Source organism: Polypterus senegalus, chromosome 8 (assembly GCF_016835505.1).
Source record: "Polypterus senegalus isolate Bchr_013 chromosome 8, ASM1683550v1, whole genome shotgun sequence".
In the NCBI taxonomy this organism is placed as follows: domain Eukaryota; kingdom Metazoa; phylum Chordata; class Cladistia; order Polypteriformes; family Polypteridae; genus Polypterus; species Polypterus senegalus.
In genome coordinates, this window is record NC_053161.1 from 57,308,906 (window position 1) to 57,327,130 (window position 18,225).

The 18,225-nt window shown below is 38.8% G+C and overlaps 1 protein-coding gene across 3 annotated transcripts in view; it reads left to right on the forward strand.

Moving 5' to 3' along the window:
• lrrk2 (leucine-rich repeat kinase 2) overlaps window positions 1–18,225 on the forward strand; it is a 247,705-nt gene that overhangs the window by 119,456 nt on the left and 110,024 nt on the right. For all 3 annotated transcript variants that reach the window (XM_039761109.1, XM_039761110.1, XM_039761111.1), the window contains exons 21-23: window positions 6,109–6,209; window positions 9,538–9,610; window positions 16,342–16,553. In XM_039761109.1, the coding sequence (XP_039617043.1) occupies window positions 6,109–6,209; window positions 9,538–9,610; window positions 16,342–16,553 (386 nt within the window). The remainder of the gene's footprint in view (window positions 1–6,108; window positions 6,210–9,537; window positions 9,611–16,341; window positions 16,554–18,225) is intronic.

The following is an 18,225-nucleotide window of genomic DNA, read 5'->3' on the forward strand; positions in this document are numbered from 1 at the left end:
CCACTACACGATGAAATAACTCGGGATCCTGGTTTGTAAACCCCCCAAGGCAGACCAGCGGTACACTCCCACCCACTGGAAATGACACTGTTATCTGCTGCACCCAGGTGTTACGTGGTCGACCCCTTGGCCTGGTTCACCCACTCGGGTCCCCAATAATGAGGATCTTACGAGCTGGATCACCCTCGGGGAAATGCGCCACATGGCCATAGTGCCGTAACTGACGCTCCCTCACAGTGCAGGTAATGTGCCTCATTCAGGACTTCATGAGCAACCGCTCATTCAACACAAAGTCAAATCAAAGGTACCCAATGATTTTCCGGAGTGACACAGTACCAAAGGAGTCCAGTCTTCGTCTCAGGTCACTGGATAGCGTCCATGTCTCGCAACCCTGTACCAAGACAGGAGCACCATACACCCCTTTCCAGCGACCTCATGACCCCCCCATGCTCTCCCAGTCCGTCTAATGACTTCATAGGAAGAGTCACCAGAGACATGAAAGTCACTGCCAAGGTAAGTAAATCTCTCAACAAAGTCTAATGGCCTTGGGAAAGAAATAGTGCTTTAGCCTGAAAGTCCTGCATTTCATACTTCTATACCTCCTGCCTGAGGGTAGAAGTGTAAACAGTTTGTATTGTGGGCGGGGTCCCTGACGATCGAGGCAGTTCTCCTTCGGACTCTGCAGTTGTAGATGCTCTGCAGAGAGGGCAGTGGAGTCCTGGTGATCTTCTCAGCAGTCTTTACCACGTTCTGCAGGGGGTTTGCGGTCCATAGCAGTAGTGTTGCCGTACCACACGGTGATGCAGCTGGTCAAAATGCTCTCAACAATGCAGCTGTAAAAGTTGCCTAAGATCTTAGTCGACATACCCAACTTCATCAGCCTCCTCATAAAGTACAGCCGCTGTTGACCTCTTGACCAGCTGTGTGGTGTTAAGTGTCCAAGTGAGGTCCTCACTGATGTAAACACCCAGGTACTTAATGCTGCTCACCCTCTCCACTTCAAGCCCTCAGATGAACAGTGGCCGGTGAGGTCCCCTCTCCTTACTCATGTCCTATATCATCTCCTTGTCTTGTCTGTGTTAAGGGTGAGGTTGTTGTCCTCACACCATGACACTAGACTGGCCACCTCCCTCCTGTAGGCCACCTCATCCCCACCAGTGATGCGTCCTATCTCTGTGGAGTGCCTGTGTTTGTGATAATGCTTGCTGAAATCCTATTACCAATCCTGACAGACTGGCACCTGCCAGTCAGAAAGTCAAGGAGCCAGTCACAAAAGATGGGGTGCAGGCCAAGTGCACACAGTTTATGGGTGAGTTTATGGGGGATAAGCATGTTAAAGGCGGAACTGTAGTCAACACAGAGCATCCTGATGTAGGAGTCATTGTTCTCCAGATGGGAGAGGGAATAATTTAGTGTGGCCGCAATTGGCATCAGGGGTGGTCCGTTAGGCATACTGCAGGGGGTCCAGGGTATCTGGTATGCTGTTCTGAATGTGGGCCAGCACTACTGTCAAAACACTTCATGATGATTGATGTGAGTGCTACCTGCAATCATTCAGGCAGGTGGGTGGGCTTTTTTTAGCAAGGGGAATGATGATCGTAGTCTTAAAGCAAGATGGAACGATGCTCTGACTGAAGGAAAGGTTGAAGATGGAGGAGAGAACATCAGCCAGCTTGTTGGCACATGCTCTGAGAGCCCACCCAGGGATGTTGTCTGGTCCAGCTGCCTTACGGAGTTGTTGATCTTCCTTAGTGCTTTGTGTACCTGACCTGACGAGACCATTGGGGGAGGGGAGGGGGGTTGTGTGGTCCAGGTGTGTCTGTTTCTCCACTCTGTGCTGTTGCTGGATGTCTCAAAGCGGTTGTAGAAAGTGTTCCGGCAGACTGTCTGTGGAGCACTCTTCTGGGGTCAGCTTCGTCACTTGAGCTCGGTGCTACGGGGTCTTACTGTTTGTGGTTGTGGTTTTGGCTGCAGGAGTGAACAATGAATTGTAGCTCAAATGGTATAAAACCGGTAAATTCCAGGGGACTGTGAGAGTTAGCAATGTCCAGCAATGCCTGTCTGCTGTATGATAGTAGTGCAAAGCATTTGTGCACTGTAGAGAGGGTGAAAAACAAAAACACAAAACAAAACACGGCATGGAGCAGAGCCAGCAAACACATCTGCCACAGAGGGTGCCATGTTACAGTGCCAGGAAACTTAAGGTAGACTGGCAGCTCTTAAATGGACTTGTTTATCTCTGTAATGGGCTAGCATCTTATCCAGTACTGGTTTGAATCCTGTACTCAGTGGTGATAGTTTTGGTTTTGGCTCATCACAAACCTATTATAAATAAGAAATGTCCTGAAAATAAATAGATGCCTACAGATACTTTAGCGATAAGTTGAGATTGAAATATTACTGCAGTAAACACCCAAAAATACAGAATGTAGTCTAAACAGTAAATAGAAATAATTTATCTATACTAATAAAAGGCAAAGCCCTCACTGACTGACTGACTGACTGACTGACTGACTGACTGACTGACTGACTCACTCACTCACTCACTCACTCACTCATCACTAATTCTCCAACTTCCCGTGTAGGTAGAAGGCTGACCCCATCTTCATGAAATTTGGTAGACGGCTTCCCTGCGCTAACCGAAACCGATGTACGTACTTATTTCAGTGGTATGACGCCACTGTCGGCCTCCATATTGAACTTTCTAACATCACTAATTCTCCAACTTCCCGTGTAGGTAGAAGGCTGAAATTTGGCAGGCTCATTCTTCTCCAACTTCCCACGTAGGTAGAAGGCTGAAATTTGGCAGGCTCATTCCCTACAGCTTACTTACAAAAGTTAAGCAGGTTTAATTTCAAATTTCTACGTGTAACGGTCATAATGGTCGACAACATCCGCCATGTTGAACTTTCTTATTTATGGCCCCATCTTCACGAAATTTGGTAGGCGGCTTCCCTGCGCTAACTGAAACCAATGTACGTACTTATTTCAGTGGTATGACGCCACTGTCGGCCTCCATATTGAACTTTCTAATGTCACTAATTCTCCAACTTCCCATGTAGGTAGAAGGCTGAAATTTGGCAGGCTCATTCTTCTCCAACTTCCTGTGTAGGTAGAAGGCTGAAATTTGGCAGGCTCATTCCTTACAGCTTACTTACAAAAGTTAAGCAGGTTTCATTGCGAAATTCTACGCGTAACGGTCATAATGGTCGACAACGTCCGCCATGTTGAACTTTCTTATTTATGGCCCCATCTTCACGAAATTTGGTAGGCTGCTTCCCTGCGCTAACCGAAACCAATGTACATACTTATTTCGGTGGTATGACACCACTGTTGGCCGCCATATTGAACTTTCCAACAGTCTTTGTTACTTATGGGCCCATCTTCAAGAAATTTGGTACGCGGGTTCCCAACACTAACTGAATCCTACTTACGTACATATATACGTCCATAGCCTGCAGCTCGGTCATGGTGTGAGGCGGCATTGGGTCCCACATTCCAAAGCCTCCCACGTTGTTGGCTGCCTGCCTATATAAGGCCGTCCGTCGCTCCGGTCTCTACATTCCCTTCCTTGCTTCGCCAAGGGATTCACGTCTCCCTGCTGATAACTACAGCCTTTTTATTTAATCCACGGCTTCTCCGCTGTTTTATTGTTCGTTTATTACAATTAGAGTTATTGTGTAGGTATTTTAGACTTACTTTACATGGTTCAGGTACCCATTTCCTTTATCGTTCCAACCGTACCCCCATTAACATGTCTATCGAGGTGATCGCCATCGATCAAAGAACTGTCACTTACCAAGTGGTTTCCATGCCTGGAGATGGCACCTGCCTTTTCCATTCTCTTTGTTACATATTGCACAGCCATATCAGGCTCACTCTTGATATCCAGAGGAACATTGTGTCTTATGTATTGAATGACTGGTACAGGTTCAAGGTGTGGACTGTACAGGAGATAATTATACTACACAGGAGCACTATAAGGGTGAAATGCTTAAGCCCTTCACCTATGGTTCTGCATGTGAGTTGATGGCTGCTGCTGAATTGTTCGGTTATCGCTTTCAAGTGTACCGAAGTGGTCAAATATTTTACACATTTGGACAACCGCCAATGCCTCTTAAACATAGATTCACAGGTGACGATTTCAGTAGTGGACACTTTGATGCTTAGGAATGTTTAAACTCTCAAAGCTGGATGTGAAGTTATCGATGAAACCGGTTGTATGCTTACAATGCTTGACAGATGCTGAATGTCACTTCAACACAAGTTCTGCAAATACTGTCATAATTGAAACAAACTATGAAACTCAAACCGATTATGACAGCAGCAATCCAAGCTGTGAGATTTGAGACAAGATTACTTTTCACATGGCTAACTGAACGTTGCATGCTCAAGAGTAAGCTCAGTGCACAGCTTGGTCATATTACAACCGGAGGGCCGAACTGACAATGTGGTATACAAAGAGATCCTTAATAAATAATTATTGGTATATTTTCCCTCAATTTAAAAAGGTTTTATTTTCTTCTTAATAAAAATTTTAAGGCAGTACTTTGCCGCTGCAAAGCGCGGGTATTTTGCTAGTTTAAAGTAAACCTATTAAAATAGAATGAAAACTATACCGAGGATATGTTGTAACATACAGTATAACAGCAACTGGTAAAAAGACCTCCAATAGGATTGATAAATTAAAGTTTCTTTATTAAAATAGTTCGCCACTAAAAAGAAAATTTGTAAATCTGCATGGGATTGTGATAATAAAAAATAGATTAGCACTATGTGAGGACCCAAGAGAGTACACATTGCTTCTCCGAATGAAGAGTTTTCATTTGAAGTAGTTGAGTATGTTACATGTTTTAAATTTTAAAAAGTACATTTCCTGTCCTGGTGTTCTCTAATGGAAGCTATGAGGCATCTAGCACCACCAGAAAACAAACACTTAAAAGCTTGTCGAATACATCCATTTTTCAAGTCAGGAAAGTTATCAGAGAAACTCCAGTAATTTTAAAATTTGGCATATTTTAAAAGAAGATCAGCTGTGTGCATCAACTCAGTTTTAGTCTTGCACTGCAACAACCGTTCACACCCAGTGTGTGGTTTCCTCCCAAAAGACAAAATCACAATAAACTTTTCCTGCCACCTGCTTGGTATTGTGTACATTTGTTTCCATATTTGTACCAATCAGCCATAACATTAAAATCACTGACAGGTGAAGTATCATTGATAAACTTGTTAGCACCTATCAAGTGGTAGGATATATTAGGCAGCAAGTGAATAGTCAGTTCTTTTAGCTGATGCACTGGAAGCAAGAAAAATTGTTGTGTAAGGATCTGAGCAACTTTGGCAAACTCCAGATTGTAATGGATAGACAACTGGGAACAACTCCAGAATGGCAGGTCTTGTGTGGTTTTCCTGATATACAGTAGTTAAATACCTACCAAAAGTGTTCTGTGGAAAGAAAACTGGTGAACCAGCTAAAAGGTGTGAAGCTACAAGTGTCTGAAATGTCTGGACAGGGACTTTGCATCAAGCATCGACGTTTACAGTTTGTGCATCAAAGAAAAATGAGTTATACTGTAAATTGAGATACCAGATTCTTTGTCCTTTTTATTGCTTTTTTTATTTGCATATTTGGAGACATCTGAATGTCTTTTCAGATCTTGTTCCTTTTTATATACCTTTATAATTTATACCAGTATTTTTAGTTAGAGTTTGTCACTACTTTACTCTGTATTCTTGCTCATTCAGGCTTTGCTCTCCATTCCCTTAAGGCAGTGACACACACACACACACACACATGCCCCAATACAACGGTTGAGAAGGGTTCCCAAATTCTTAAATACTATTTGCGTTTTAAGTTACATATATTGTGAATATGTGATCAAGCTGCAGAAAAAGCATAGGATGAGTTTATGTATCACAATACTACTTTCAAAAAGGTTACAATTTCCTTTGCTAAATCATTCCTAATAGGGCAGGATAAAGAAGAGAACACACCTGAAAAACTGTATGTAATGCCAAAGCAGTTTGGTGCCTTTGACTTGTGCAAATATCTGTTTAATTTTGTATTCTAATTCATGTTTTCATAGCTGAGATTTTTTTTTTGGACAGAGAGTAGTGGAATATTCTATCGCCTCAAAAAAATCCAGTCTGACTCTGTAACTGAATCATCCTCCCTGCGGCATCGGAGGAGTAGGCGGCCTTCTTCTGAGGTAAGACTATTATAGAAAATCCTATTTTAATGCAGATTTTTGAAGTTGTACATTTACAATTTTTCCAGAAGTTACTTTAATATAAACAGTTCCTCCAATTAAAGAAGTTCTTCATAATAAGATAAAATAATTATTGGTATATATATTTACCTTAGTAGTTGATTTCTGAAAGCATATATTCAGTTCAATAATAATTTCATCTATTCATCCTAGATTTTGGTATATATGAAATGACTGCTAGATAAACAAGTTTCACTTTGTGGAGCTTAGCTTGGGATCCTGCTTTCATAGTACAATCTGATGCTTTAGCCACTGAGATTCTGCAATATTTCAAAGACTATTACATCTTTGGGTCTGTGTTAAGTGTATGTTTTTCCAGTGTATGATTATCTCATCAATAAAAATACATTGCTCTTACTAATAGGCATTTTGCTTTTTGCTTTGCAATTTGATAGATTGTCTTTTGATCCAAAACACATGCTTTCTGATAATATAATGGTGTCCCCATCTGGGACCTCATGCATAATGGCATGTGTAGAATTCACACTAAAACATGGCGTACAGACAAAAGCAGAAATGTGCGTACACACAAAAAAATCCAGATGAATAAATCTATGCATATGCTAGCTTCTTTTGCTCTATAAATCCCGGTCAGCATGAAAAGTAATACTCGTGCACACACCTACCGCCCCACCCTGACTCCTCCCATAATTACACCTCTTTGAATATGCAAATCAATATAAATAGCCCCTTAAGTTTTGCCTTCTGTGAAAAGACAATGGCAGAAACACGGGGGTGGGGGAGGGTAGAGAAGAATTTCAGTGAATACAAAGTAGAGGCAAGGAAAAACTTACTATTTGTTGCTTTAAGCAGTGATATAAACAACAAAAGGAAGTTGATCAAGTGACAGTGTGGTGGAGAAACTCGAAAGTTCAAGTTCAGAAAGTCACACAGTGCCCAAAATAATTAAGAAGTGCTCAAATATCAAAGTTGCTGTTGGAGTGTCATATGGAAGCGTATTAGGGTACAGAAAACCGAAAAAAAAAAATAGGCACATAATGGAAAAAATATCCAAATGTCAACTTTAATCTTGAAATTTCCAATTTATTTATGTAGTTTATTTTTTCTTTAAAGTAGAACGTTATAAACTTCATCTTAAAATAGTTTAATTTACTAGTTTCTCAAATTCCATTGTAACTAAAGAATCATGTTAAATAATTCGTATTCAATGTGTTTTTCTATGTATTCTTTGTGTGTATCACAGCGTGATTCTTAAACTTGCTTTCTCTTACACCAATAGGTCACAGAATACATTACATTCATGATATTACAGCTCTCTGAACAATTTAAATACTAATATGTATACTTGATATAATTTTCATGATTAAAGCATGTATTAAACATGAGGGCACGTTGGCACAGTGGTAGTGATTGAGCTGGCGCCCCTTCCAGAGATTGTTCCTTCCCCCCGCAAGATGCTTGCTGTGTTGTGCGACCCTCTATAAAATAATTTATTGCAGCAGCACTGTCTCTTTCAAACGTTCTAATCCAGTTCCTGTCCTCCCTTTTCTTTCTCCAAGTAACTAATTGTCACACAATCAGCTATGTAATTAATGTCCAGACATCTCTAAGCTTAGAACAATGAATTTTCAAAACTTTTAAGAAACATTGAAATATCTTCATAGTACATGTTTAATTATTCCATCCATATATGCATCCAAGGTCGCCCCAGTCCCAGCAAGCATATTGTATACATTATTTAAATGAAGTTTACAATGTATCTGTATAATGTAATATACATACTTCACTGCATTTCATCTTAAAAATGATATCAAGAGCTCCAAGAAGATAGTGCTTGAAAATCTAAATCGACTGAGAAGTTATTGTTGTTATATGGTACAATGAGATGCAATAATGCAGATCCTCCATACATTTATGTTCCTGTAAAAAAATAATAATAATCGTAAGATAAAAAAAAGAACATTATACAATATGAAAACATAAGTACAATATACATGTACATATAGTGCAGATAGCACAACTGTAGTGCAAGTTTACAGTGAGGTAATTGTAATTCTAATTACAAACAGTTCTACTGGGAGCATTTGATGGACTAATTGAGTGTGTTTGTAGCTCTTGGGATGAAGCTGTTTTTGAACCTCGAGGTTCATGCAGAAAACGCCCTGAAGTATTTGCTAGATGGAAGAAGTTGAAATAGACTGTGCGCATGGCTGAGGTGTGTGCTAAATGCTGTATCCCAATAATCTTCTTTCTGATCAGCTGCTGTAAGTTGTGATTCCACACTCGGTACAATGGGGTAAAATTCTCTGAATGGTCACTAAGAGTAACAATGCTAAAGCAGCTATGGTATTTGGAGTAGTTTGGGCAATCCGTGAACCATTATTTTGTTACAGGTTGATTACTATCAATTGCCTTAAATTTATGAATGATATGCTGATAATTGATAAAACTGTGTCAGGGATGTGAAACTAAAAAATAAAGGGAAACCACACAGGAACAGTACCACTGCTTTGACACTGGGTGCTGCCAGTTTGCAAAACCGAGCGGAGAACTTGTATACTCAAGGGATCGAGCTGGCGTGAAAATGAACGTGGCTTTATGCCTAATTTAGTTTTTATGCACCACAACCTTGTGAGCGTGAAAATGGGCATACGCAATATCTTTGTGGGTGCACACCGTTTATACATGAGGCCCCTGGTGGCTTCTTTCCATTGCAGCCAGTTTTATTTATGCCAAAGCCTTAAAGCCAGTTTCAGCAGAGCTATTTTATTAACTGAACAGCTTGCTTTTGCTCTCTTGACTGCACAAATAAAAATATACCATAGTGCATACATTTCTAAAATCAAAGGTAGTAAATCATTCCCGCACTTGATTTATTTTGAAATTCTCTTAATGATGAAAACATGCATGAACATATGAGATCCTTTCTCTTAAGAATACTTTTTTTGTGTGCCTAACAAAATGTAAGAATTTCTTCACTTGATCTTTTGTCTCCTCCTGTTCTATTATTAAGCAATTAAATAGAAAATGAAATGATGAATTGATTTTAGTAATTCATTAAATTTAAATAGGAACAGAAAAATAAGAGCATTTCTATCAACTAGAAACTATGGCAACATAATATTTGGAAATTTTAAATGGCATAAGTCTAACAGTTGATGTTTCTAGCAGGAGCTGAATAAAGAAAGCAATTGTTTTTTAATGAAAATTGTCAGCCTCGACAAAGAACTAAGGACTTTTAAAGAATCTGACTTCAAATGTGAATTACCATAGCTCTTCTAAATTACTGTTTATTTTCTTTGTAAAGGTCGAAATTGCAGAGTCTGAACCGAATCCATTGTTTCAGATGAAATACTTAAAGGCCTCAACCAGCCAAAGAAGTAAGCTGTTAAATTTAAATTTGTCACTATTTTGCTTGTTCAGCTTCATTGTTTCAGCATATTTCTTTACTTGTAAAGCTTTTTATGTATTCAGCCAAGACATGACAAGGATATTTATATTTATTTATAAAACTGACTTATTGTGTCGCTTTTAGACTTTGAGTGTATAATTTTAATAATGATAATGAAACTACCCAGTCATAACTGTATGTGCTGTAGTATGGAGCAAGGAATTACTTGATGACATTCTGAAAATACTTCCTAGAGTTGTGACCATGGCATGGTAGGAGGGCTTATCTCAAAATGCGTTCTTCTGACAACATTACTAATTACAAACTGGTCTAATGTGAGGAGCCTGTCAAAGTGCAATCTATAAGTGGCACTTGTGAAAATCCCAATTAAATCCAAGAGCTCTTTGCCTAAAGCAGAGAGGCCAAGAACGATTCTCAGAGTCTGATATGAACCCAATTTTCAGCAGCAAGCTCCTAGTGGCTACTGACCTAAATACTCTAGGTAGGCTCAATCTGAAAAATCTGCGTGGGACTGCAGGGTGGGTTCACCAACATCAAAATTAATTGTAAGGGTCTTGTGTGAGATGCAGCTGTAGCATAGGCAAGAATGGGATGGGTCCACACTTTCTTGACTCTGGCAATGAAAATTGTTTCTTGGGATGTGGAGTATAACTTCTCTGACTGAGATTTAACCAGAACTTCTGTCGAAAAATATTGGCTTAACTTAGATAAACATACCTCAGTTGACTACAGTATCAAATCAAGGGTGGTCTTTTTCTCCTACTCTGCTGTTGCCCCACAGGAGAGGCAATAGATAGGTGTGGGAATATTAAGGGCTATACAGCTAAATTTTGTTCTCTGTATGAGATGGTCATCTGAATGAAACTCTGAGGTGCTGTTTATTTGAATGCATCAAACATTAATTCAGAATATGTGAACTTTTTAATGACATTGGGTTAGGTGAATAAATAGTTAAGATATACCGATTTTGCAGTATCATCAAGAAACTTCAGATCTGATGTGGGATATGACAGAAGCACCAGTAAGGGTGTGATTGGAAGTAACATCTTACCTGACTTACTTTGAATGGTGACCTGCTACTGGATCTCCTGGCCTTGGAACAGTGAACTATCACTTTGTTCTTTCCTAAATATTTAAGAGGTCATGGAATCTTGTTAATCATATATATATGCTTTGTCTTAAAAAATATTTCTTTTGTTTTTTCTCCCTTTAATCTTGTATGAAGTTGTTAACAGATTCAACTAGTTTATGCAAATGGGTTACTCATAGGACATTGTGGGACTTGAGAAGCATATTAAACTAAAAAGTAATTAATTCCCACCTTGAACCCAATGATATTGTTTTAAAAAAATAGCATGTGAGTGTGAATGTGGGCATATGTGCGTGGGCCCAGTGATGGACTGGCTTCTTGTTCAGAGCTGATTTCTGCTTTGTCCCAAGTGCTGCAAGAATAAGCTCAAACTCCCTGTAACCGTAAATTGGATGTTTTAATTGGATTAGGTGTAAAAATGTTATAATTTTGACTTATTGGAATTTTATAGTGGTGTCAATGAAGTAGCATGGTTTGAGTTAGTGTGGGGCCCTGTTTTCTGTCCTGTGCTGCCTGGAAAGGCTTTTGCCCTTTGCAGCCTTGTATTGGACTCAGTAAAACCAGAAAATGGATGAATCTGTTAAAAAAAACAACTTTTTGACTTGATGTTAAATTATTATTAATTGTTCCAAGAAATATAATTTAAGTACACAAAAACAAGAGGTGTAGCTGTTTACAATGTTGGCAGCATTGGTCACAAGGCAGGAGACAACTCTGCATAGTGCACCTGCCTATTATAGAGCACGTTTACCTGAAATATGAATATTGAAAACAATTAATTGCCTTAATTGCCAAAAACAATTGCATTATTTTGCAGATGTACTGTTTAATTGCTGTTAGTGACTCAAATGTTGTAAGCCATCTTGGATAAAGACATCAGTCAAATAATAAGTAATAATAATATTATTTGATCCCTGGAGCTGTTTAATCTTGAACATGCCAAGTAAAACACTCCTGCATTAGGTCAATTTCTGCTTTTTCCTGTTTTTCCTAGTGACCTGGCTTTTGTTGATTATCATTGCAAAACACAACTTTACTAGAAAGTGTATTCCTTTTAACTGAAACCAGTAATCAGCTGTGTTCCCTGTAAGCTGTGCTATGTTCCTTTTTAAACAGCCATGCAGCAGTTATCATGCCAAACCCCCCCCAATCACTCTTCACTTGTGCGAGAGTGCTTTAAGAAGCTTGGCACTATGTACCAGGAGGTTGACCGAACTGAACATCTGCATATCTAAGAGTGATGTTAGTCAACAGCAAAAGCAGTACTTGCTAACCAATGAGCTTTGCATCTTCTTTGAGCTTTGCTGAACTTTCTCTTCTCATTTCAAAACATGATCACTTCACTTTAGAATGCTGCTCCCCATCCTCAGTCATCTGTCCACCCTATTGGTTAGTGCTGCTATTTGAATAGGCTGTCAATTACTTCTGCTATGTTCTTCATTTACATAAAACACTCTCTCAGTGCAGATCCTGTAAGTTAGCATAATATTAATAAACATCGACAAACAATTAAACATTGTTGCTAATTTTCATTTTCCTAAAATGTCTCCAAATTCCATTCAAATCCGTCAAGGCACTTTGAAATTATTGGGTATTTAATTTTTCTGTTGGGAGGAGTTATCCCTAAATATTGATATTTTGAAATGTCCTTTCCTAGTGGATACCTAGTGCTTTTGATGTACCATGCTTTCAAAAACCAGACTCTTAACTAATCAAGAAATGTTGTTTTTGTGTGTGTGTAGACACATACAGTACACACTCACACTTACCAGCTACTTTATTAGGTACACCTTGCTATTACCGGGTTGGACCCCATTTGCCTTCAGAACAGACGTCATTCTTTGTGGCATAGATTCATCAAGGTGCTGGAAACATTCCTTATGGATTTAGATCCATATTGACATGATAGCATCAAACATTTGCTGAAGATTTATCAGCTGCATATCCATGATCCGAATCTGTTTAACCACATTCCAAAGGTTCTCTATCAGATTGAGATCTGGTAACTGTGGAGGCCATTTGAGTACAGTGAACTTATTGTCATGTTCAAAAAACCAGTTTCAGACGATTTGAGCTTTGTGACCTGGCACGTTATACTGCTGGAAGTAGCCATCAGAAGGTGGGTTCACTGTGGTCATAGAGGAATGGACATGGTCAGTAACAATACTCAGACTGTGCCATTTAAATTATGTTCATTTTGTACTAAGGGGTATAAAGTATGCCAAGGAAATATCCCTCACACCAATACTCCACCACCAGCAGCCTGTATTGTTGATGCAAGGTAGAATGGATTCATGCTTTCATGTTGTTGATGCCAAATTCTGACCATACCATCTAAATTGTGCCACAGAATGGAGACAAGGTTTTTCCAGTTTTCTATTATCCAATTTTGGTGAGCCAGTGCAAATTATAACCTCAGTTGCCTGTTCTTAGCTAACAGGAGTGGCACCCAGTGTGGTCTACTGCTGCAATAGCCCATCTGCTTCAAGGTTTGACGTGTTGTGCATTCATAGATGATCTTCTGCATACCTCAATTGTAATGAGAGGTTATTTGAGTTTCTGTTGCTTTTCTATCAGCTTGAACCAGTCTGGCCATTCTCCTCTGACCTCAGGCATCAACAAGGCATTTTTGCCCAGAGAACTGCTTCTCACTGGATATTTTCCCTTTTGTTTGGAATAGAAGTACATGTACCTTATATAAATATACAGATTGCTGAAACTGTATTGGTGGTAACAATTCTCATGAATCAGTTTTACCTATATGTAGAAGAAAAAAGCCTATGCCCGAATGATGTTATAAAGCTGTACATTTCTGAACTTGGTCAAATTTGCAAAATAATAAACTTCAAGGGCGGCACGGTGGCGCAGTGGTAGCACTGCTACCTCGCAGTTAGGAGACCCGGGTTCGCTTCCTGGGTCCTCCCTGCGTGGAGTTTGCATGTTCTCCCCGTGTCTGCCTGGGTTTCCTCCGGGCGCTCCGGTTTCCTCCCACAATCCAAAGACATGCAGGTTAGGTTGATTGGTGATTCTAAATTGGCCCTAGTGTGTGCTGGGTGTGTTTGTGTGTGTCCTGTGGTGGGTTGGCGCCCTGCCCAGGATTGGTTCCTGCCTTGTGCCCAGTGTTGGCTGGGATTGGCTGCAGCAGACCCCCATGACCCTGTATTCAGATTCAGCGGGTTAGAAAATGGATGGATGGATAAACTTCAATATTTTTTGAATGGTAAGAGCATGCAGCCTCTTTAAAATAACAATAGTAAATTTCACCTCAAAAAACTTTGCAAGTTATTATGTTGAGTTTTCAGAAGTTGCAATTCACTATTGCGGTTTGTTTTTGGAACTATAAGGAATGTAAAAAGAAGACTTAAAAATATGTGGGGATTCAAGGCAAGGAGCAATTTAATGGCCACAGTTCATTTACACACGTGGACAAAATTGTTAGTACCCTTCAGTCAATGAAAGAAAAACTCAAAATGGTCACAGAAATAACTCTAATCTGACAAAAGTAATAATAAATAAAAATTCTATGAAATTTAACCAATGAAAGTCAGACATTGATTTTCAACCATGCTTCAACAGAATTATTTAAAAAAATAAACTCATGAAACAGGCCTGGACAAAAATGATGGTACCCCTAACTTAATATTTTGGTGCACAACCTTTTGAGGCAATCACTGCAATCAAACGATTCCTGTAACTGTCAATGAGACTTCTGCACTTCTCAGCAGGTATTTTGGCCCACTCCTCATGAGCAAACTGCTCCAGTTGTCTCAGGTTTGAAGGGTGCCTTTTCCAGACGGCATGTTTCAGCTCTTTCCAAAGATGCTCAATAGGATTGAGGTCAGGGCTCATAGAAGGCCACTTTAGAATAGTCCAATGTTTTCCTCTTAGCCATTCTTGGGTGTTTTTAGCTGTGTGTTTTGGGTCATTGTCCTGTTGCAAGACCCATGACCTGCGACTGAGACCAAGCTTTCTGACACTGGCCAGCACATTTCTCTCTAGAATCCCTTGATAGTCTTGAGATTTCATTGTACCCTGCACATATTCATGACACCCTGTGCCAGATGCAGCAAAGCAGCCCCAGAACATAACAGAGCCTCCTCCATGTTTCACAGAAGGGACAGTGTTCTTTTCTTGATATGCTTCATTTTTCCGTCTGTGAACATAGAGCTGATGTGCCTTGGCAAAAAGTTCAATTTTTGTCTCATCTGTCCATAGGACATTTTCCCCGAATCTTTGTGGCTTGTCCACATGTAGTTTGGCAAATCCCAGTCTGGCTTTTTTATGATTTGTTTTCAACAATGGTGTCCTCCTTGATCGTCTCCCATGAAGTCCACTTTGGCTCAAACAATGACGGATGGTGCGATCTGACACTGATGTTCCTTGAGCTTGAAGTTCACCTTGGATCTCTTTAGAAGTTTTTCTGGGCTCTTTTGTTACCATTCATATTATCCGTCTCTTTGATTTGTCATCAATTTTCCTCCTGCGTCCACGTCCAGGGAGGTTGGCTACAGTCCCATGGATCTTAAATTTCTGAATAATATGAGCAACTATAGTCACAGGAACATCAAGCTGCTTCGAGATGGTCTTATAGCCTTTACCTTTGACATGCTTGTCTATAATTTTCTTTCTAATCTCCTAAGACAACTCTTTCCTTCGCTTCCTCTGGTCCATGTTGAGTGTGGTACACACCATGTCACCAAACAACACAGTGACTACCTGGAGCCCTATATATAGGTCCACTGACTGATTACAAGATTGTAGACACCTATGATGCTAATTAGTGGACACACCTTGGATTAACATGTCCCTTTGGTCACATTATTTTCAGTCTTTTCTAGGGGTACCATCATTTTTGTCCAGGCCTGTTTCATGAGTTTATTTTTTTAAATAATTCTGTTGAAGCATGGTTGAAAATCAATGTCTGACTTTCATTGGTTAAATTTCATAGAATTTTTATTTATTATTACTTTTGTCAGTTTAAAGTTATTTCTGTGACCATTTTGAGTTTTTCTTTCATTGACTGAAGGGTACCAACAATTTTGTCCACGTGTGTATGTGCAGTTCACTGGAATTGGAAAATAATATTGGTTAGGAAGGAGAGGAGCATTAATATTATTATGGTAAGCAAGAATGCTGTCTCATAGACAATTGAAATAATCCTTTGGTAATTAAAGACCCATGTTTAAACACCAGTTTGACTTTGTAAATTTAGGTGTAATCTAAGTATAAGAAAGTATGCATGAAAAATTTAGATATGCTACAAATATGTCTTATATAAAGAATAGGATCCATAAGTTCCCATACTTATGTTAAACAAAAGTAAAGAGAAATTTATAAAAAAAAAAAAAAAACTTACTAAATCTTAAATTCTTTTTTGTGAAAACTGAAAATGAAATTCATGGATCAATGGCTATTATTTTACACATGAACATTTTTCTGTCCCAGTCAACCTTATAATTGTGCAAGTTAAAATAAACATGCAATATATTTTTTTTTATATATATAATTCTGATTTTCAACAGTCAACAACAGAATTCCCAGCAAATTGTTACTTACTGAAAGTAGTATTTGCTTTACTTTTTTTTTACATTTTTTTATTTATTTTAAAGGCAAGTATACTTCACCATCTAGATCGCCTGAACTGTCATCGTTATTAGGAATAGAGAAGGAGTGTATAAAATTGCTTGACCTTTCTGGAAATGACTTGGACAACGTGAATGCTTTTTGTGGGAAGACAACCTTGAATTGCTATCTTGAACAAGTACAAAGACTGGAGCTACACCATAACAACTTATTAGAGTTTCCAGAAAAGATTTGTGAAGTATGTGAAAATATGTATTATTTATAATACATTCATATATATTTTTAGTAAAGTTTATATATTTTATTTTTCATTGGGACATGAGACAAAATTGTAAGTGCTTTACTTAAAATAATGTTTGAAGTAACTTTTATGAAGCAACAAGCGATTCTGTGCTTAACGTAAAGTGACTAGTATAGTTTAATCTTTCTGGGGCTTTGCTCGCTAAAGAGAACATGGATGTTACTGAAATAAATTAACTTTTCAATGATATTCTAATTTATTGAGATGCACCTGTATATTCCAGTGCCTTTTAGGTCAAAGGCCTTCATAGTTCTAGAATCTTCTACATTACCCTTACATGCACTCTGCTCTTAAACACTGTGTTTTTTTTATGGGAAATTAATTTAGTAAAGGCTTTCTGAGATAAAGCAGAGATCATTGTGATTTATTTATGCAATATTTGTATGCAGTTCAGTTTTCCACATTTCTGTGTCATAATTCCAAAATCAACAACTATTAGTTGGTTAACACTAGAATCCTTATCCCTATACAATTTAAACAAATAAGAAAGGTACAATTAAATCAAACTATCTTATTGCTGAAGGTATTGTGTGCATTAAAATCCTCCTCGGTATTCTAGAATAGGTTATTTTTCATTGTGCTACTGACATTTGCTAAGATGAATTAAGTGAAATTGCAGCTGGGGAAAATCAGACTATTAATTTATTTCTTCTGCTTTTACAGATGATATAAGACCAATATCTCTAATAAAATTAGATGACTCAACAGATGTAACAAATATGGTTTAGTAGGATAACTGTTTATCTGACAGTATGAGTAAAGCACCAGTCTTCTCTTTTAAATCAATATTGTAAATACAGTAATCCCTCGTTTATCGCAGTTAATCCGTTCCAAACTGTACCTCGATAAATGAATTTCCACAAAGTAGGATTCTTTATTTATAAATCTAATATTTTCTCAGTTAGAGCATAGAAAACCTGTTTACCTTCTAAATACGTTTTTAAACATTATTAGAGCCCTCTAGACATGAAAGAACACCCTTTAGTCAAAAGTTTAAACTGTGCTCCATGACAAGACAGAGATGACAGTTCTTTATCACAATTAAAAGAATGAAAACATATCTCTTCAAAGGAATGCGTGTCAGGAGCAGAGAATGTCAGAGAGAGAGAGAGAGAGAGAGACAGAGAGAGAAAAGCAAACAATCAAAAATCAATACGAGCTGTTGGGCTTTTAAGTATGCGAAGCACCGCGATAAAGCAGCTGCAAGAAGAAGGGAGGAATGTGAAGGTAGTCTTTCAGCATTTTTGAGAGGAGCATCCGTATCCTCTAGGCAAACAGCCTCTGTGCAAACAGCCCCTCTGCTCACACACCCTCCGTCAGGAGCAGAGAATGTCAGAGAGAGTGAGAGAGACAGAGAAAAGTAAACAATCAAAAATCAATACGTGCTGCTAGAGCTTTTAAGATTGCGAAGCACCGCACGGGAAGCATATCATATATCATTGAGGAGTTTTATTTAATACGTAATGCATGCTCTGATTGGGTACCTTCTCAGCCATCCGCCAATATCGTCCCTTGTATGAAGTCAACTGGGCAAACAAACTGAGGAAGCATGTACCATAAATTAAAAGACCCATTGTCCGCAGAAATCCGTGAACCAGCGAAAAATCTG